The 3,907-nt window shown below is 38.9% G+C and overlaps 1 protein-coding gene across 1 annotated transcript in view; it reads left to right on the top strand.

Moving 5' to 3' along the window:
* Nucleotides 1-46: 46 nt before the first annotated feature.
* The window catches only part of USH1C (Usher syndrome 1C (autosomal recessive, severe)), a gene marked incomplete at its 3' end in the record, with an annotated part of 48,636 nt that continues 44,775 nt past the window's right edge, over nt 47-3,907 (top strand). The window contains exon 1 of the mRNA XM_009573536.1: nt 47-79. Within this exon, the coding sequence (XP_009571831.1) occupies nt 47-79 (33 nt within the window). The remainder of the gene's footprint in view (nt 80-3,907) is intronic.

Here is a 3,907-nt window from a genome sequence, read left to right as displayed (position 1 = left end):
GGGCACGGCTCTTGGCGCCGGGGGGGCCTGGGGCGTGCTGCCGGCGATGCCCGCGAGTGAGCGCAGGCTGTATGCCAGAGTGAGCGACGGGGAAGGGAGAAGCTCTGGGAACTTGGCGCTGCCGTGCCAATGGCGCGGAAAAGCGGGTGGCAGCCTCCTGTGAGAGGGTGGTCGTAAAGCTTAAAACCCTTAAAAAGGGAGGGAGAGAAGAGGAAGAGCATTCCCCGATGCATGAGCTTTTTCAGGGCTTGATACAATTTATTTTATTTTAATATCATGTAAAAAATGTTGCACGCGGTCAACTTCAGGGAAGGCAAAAGTGCAGGTGCTGAAGTCCAGGCCCAGGCAGTTCCCGTTTGCAGTCTGCGGGCTGCCCGCCGGTGCTCAGAAGACTTAAGTTCCACCTTAACATTAACGAGTGCAATTGTACATGTGCAGTCATGTGCTAAATGCACTTGATACATGAAGCGACCCAGTCTGCCTGGCACGTCATTTTGTCATTTACCCAGTTAAATAAGCGCTCAGCAGAGTTGAAAATTGCATGAAAAAAGTAAGCTCAGAAAGCTCTGTTTAAGGAAAGGAGGGGAAAAATGGTTTACGCATTTAAGAGATGTTTTTGCATAGCCATTTAGGACTCTCTCAGACTAAAGTTTTCAGTAATGTTTTGTGGAGTTTTTTTGTGGGGGAGGTTGTGGTTGGTTTTGGTTTGGTTTGTTTTTTTGTCAGCTAGGGAGTGGAATTTCTTCCAAGTAGTGTAATGTTGTGTTTTATAGAAGTATCACCTGGTAATAAAGCCTTTAACTAAAGAATTGTTAGGATGAAGTAGAGGGGCTGCAAAAAAACACCTATATGACAAACTGGAGTTCAAAAACATTGAGGACCTGGATACTCTGTAGTGATAACTATAGCCATCTAGCAGGTTATTTCTGCCTTGCTAGCTATTACTGTATAACTCAGCAGTGGGTTGTGCAACATATCTATAAAGACTCTGGTTCCTAGGCAGATGGTTACCATCTTGAACTTTAAACCTTTTCCCTTTCATTGCTGCTATAATTGATAAATCATTCTAGTCCCACCCCTGATAACATAAGACTTATTGTCAGCATTTGTTGGTGCAAATAAGTAGAATGCATGTCCGAAAACTTTATCTGAGTTAGAAGATACTGGAACAGGTCTTTTCTTTAAATTATTTCGTACCGTCCTGCTTCTAGTGGCCTCTGTGGCAATTTTAATGTCTTGAATACTTACTTTTTCTGTGTCTAAGTAGTGAAAATGCTCAGCCAGAGGATCTGAGTTTCCTCAATGATTTGCCACTTTCCTATTATATTTTTTTCTTAGTAATTTTAATCAGTTCTCCCTATCAATCAAGCAGCAATGCAAAATATATAATATATGCAAATATATTGGCCGGTTCTTCCATTTCCCTCAATAGTTTTTCAAAGGCTGTGTATCTGAATTAGAACTTTATATTTTTTGAAAGCTGACAGATTGGGCTAGTGCTACAGTAGTGCATTACTGTAATCTGAACTTTTTCCACAACAAAAAGTGCTTTTTTTCCCCCACAACTTCTATTCTACTGAACAAATTTATGTAGACCTGTTGCCAGATTTTATTTTTCTTTTGTGTGTAGGTGCAGTTTTTGTGATGACTCCTTAATTTCTGTGAAAAACAGTGCAATTTATATAGTGAGAAATAGAGCATAAGCAACTCTTTATTTGTGTTCTAGGATTGTAAATTATAAAACTACTATGAAGATACCTCTAAATAACCACAGAAAGGTTGAGGTTGGAAGCGACCTGTGGAGGTCATCTGCTCCAACCCTTCTGCTCAAGCACGGCCATCTAGGGCAAGGAGTCTGTCTAGATGTTTTTCTTTATATTCTTGGTTTAAAAGCTGTGAAATCATTTACCCATATCTCTACAGTTATTTTCTCGAAAAATAGAGAGGTACTAAAATACTTCTCTGATCCAAGTTACACCATGTCACCAGTGATACTTTTTTTTTTTTTTTCTCTTAACATGTGGGGGCATGATCTTTTAGGATTTATGAGATTGGAGTCGTCTCTTAGAAGCTGTTGATGAGCCTAGGTAAAGTGTATGTCTACAGTAAGACTCTGTCCCAAGGTGTTAATGAATTAGGAGAATGGTAAGAGATGCAGGTGGCTGCAATGAAGTGATAATAGAAGGCAACAGGAGAAGAATGACCTAATTAGAGAGATGGCTCAGGAAGATTAACCCAGCTGTAGCGTTCTGAATATATAAGAAGTCACTTGGATGGTTGTTTTTGTCAGAGGATAAGGAAGTTACTGGTGTAGAGTGAGAAGTGCTGGAATCAAACAGGAAGACTGAATGTTGTGTGAGAAGAGATGGCAGGCTTTAGATATGGTCCTCCAGTTCCTGAGAGAGAGTGGGGATGTGTCCATCAGCTAGCATATCAGAAGAAAAATGTAATGTCGTTACTGGTTGCTTTTCTAATCAGGATGGTTTTGCTCTTTGCTGTATAGGGTTGATGTGCTTAAACATTTAATGTTCTTCATGAGACACTGCTCATACAGTACCTTAGCTAGCACTAGGGATTGAGTTCTGTATACCAGAACCAAAGCTGATTTATATGTTGTATTTTTCCTGACGGGGAAGGGAAAAAATGGGTGTTGGACTTAGTTTTACATGTATCAACCTTGCCTTGAGTCTGTATACAGTATTGGTGAACCAGTCAGTTTTGAGTGCAACCATTTTATTTCCTTTTAAGGCAGACTTCTTCTTTTGTGTTTTGAAATTAACTGTGAATAAATTGGTTTACTTGCTAGCATTACTGTCAAGCAGTCCTGTCCTGCATGTAGCTTTTTGGTCTTTAGCTGTTTTGAAAGCGTCTTTCTCCAGAGGAGACAAGTAATAGAAAACCACCTGTATGTGGAGTCTTGCTGGCTTTAGAGAGCCAAAAGGGACAAAGGGAATATGAAGCATGTATTTAGTTTAGAATATAATGCAAACCACTGCAAACCTAGAAAGAAAGGGCCTTTCTTTAAATATGCAAATTGGTCCTCAGACTTCATGTCACAGTAATACTAGCCTTTAGGTCAGATGTAAGTTGTTTTCCTAAACATTAAGCTTGTCCAAATGTAAAACTAATGTGGTGTGACCTTTCGCTGCAAGTAATATCAGTGGGGGTCTTGCTGTCACTGAATATAAATTGAACTCCTCATATGAGAATTCTTGGGGGTTTTTTTTGCTTTATTTTACTATAATTATCCAAGAGCAGGCATAGTAATATGACACTGGTTTAAGTAAATGTACTATTAGTGGGGGACGAAAGAATGACTAGCAAGTTCTATCAGTTAAGAGCTGGAGCAAAGAGGAACAGAAGTGTAGCAGTTTGCATAATGTTAGAAGTAAGATGCTGAAATCAGTGGTTTGGACGACAGAATATAGATTATAATCATCTCAGTGTGGTGGTTTTATCTGTGACATCATGTGCTATATTAATGAATGGCCAAAAAGGTTTCTGAAAACATTTATTCAACAGTACAGTGATTATCAGGTAAGGCAAATATGATAGTATTGTAGTAATATTGCTGCCGAGGGGAAATGTAGCATACAGAGTATATCAGTATTTACCACCTTGTCCAATTGTTGTAATACTAATTTTAAAAAGTCTTGTTATGAGTTTCACATTGTAGGTAATACTCTATTGCTAAAATGTGTCTGAAAACATTTATTCAACAGTACAGTGATTATCAGGTAAGGCAAATATGATAGTATTGTAGTAATATTGCTGCCGAGGGGAAATGTAGCATACAGAGTATATCAGTATTTACCACCTTGTCCAATTGTTGTAATACTAATTTTAAAAAGTCTTGTTATGAGTTTCACATTGTAGGTAATACTCTATTGCTAAAATGTGTTTATCT

This window comes from Fulmarus glacialis, unplaced genomic scaffold (genome assembly GCF_000690835.1).
Source record: "Fulmarus glacialis isolate BGI_N327 unplaced genomic scaffold, ASM69083v1 scaffold30312, whole genome shotgun sequence".
NCBI lineage: Eukaryota > Metazoa > Chordata > Aves > Procellariiformes > Procellariidae > Fulmarus > Fulmarus glacialis.
The sequence above is the reverse complement of the archived record's forward strand: the minus strand, read 5'-3'. Positions and strand labels throughout refer to the sequence as shown.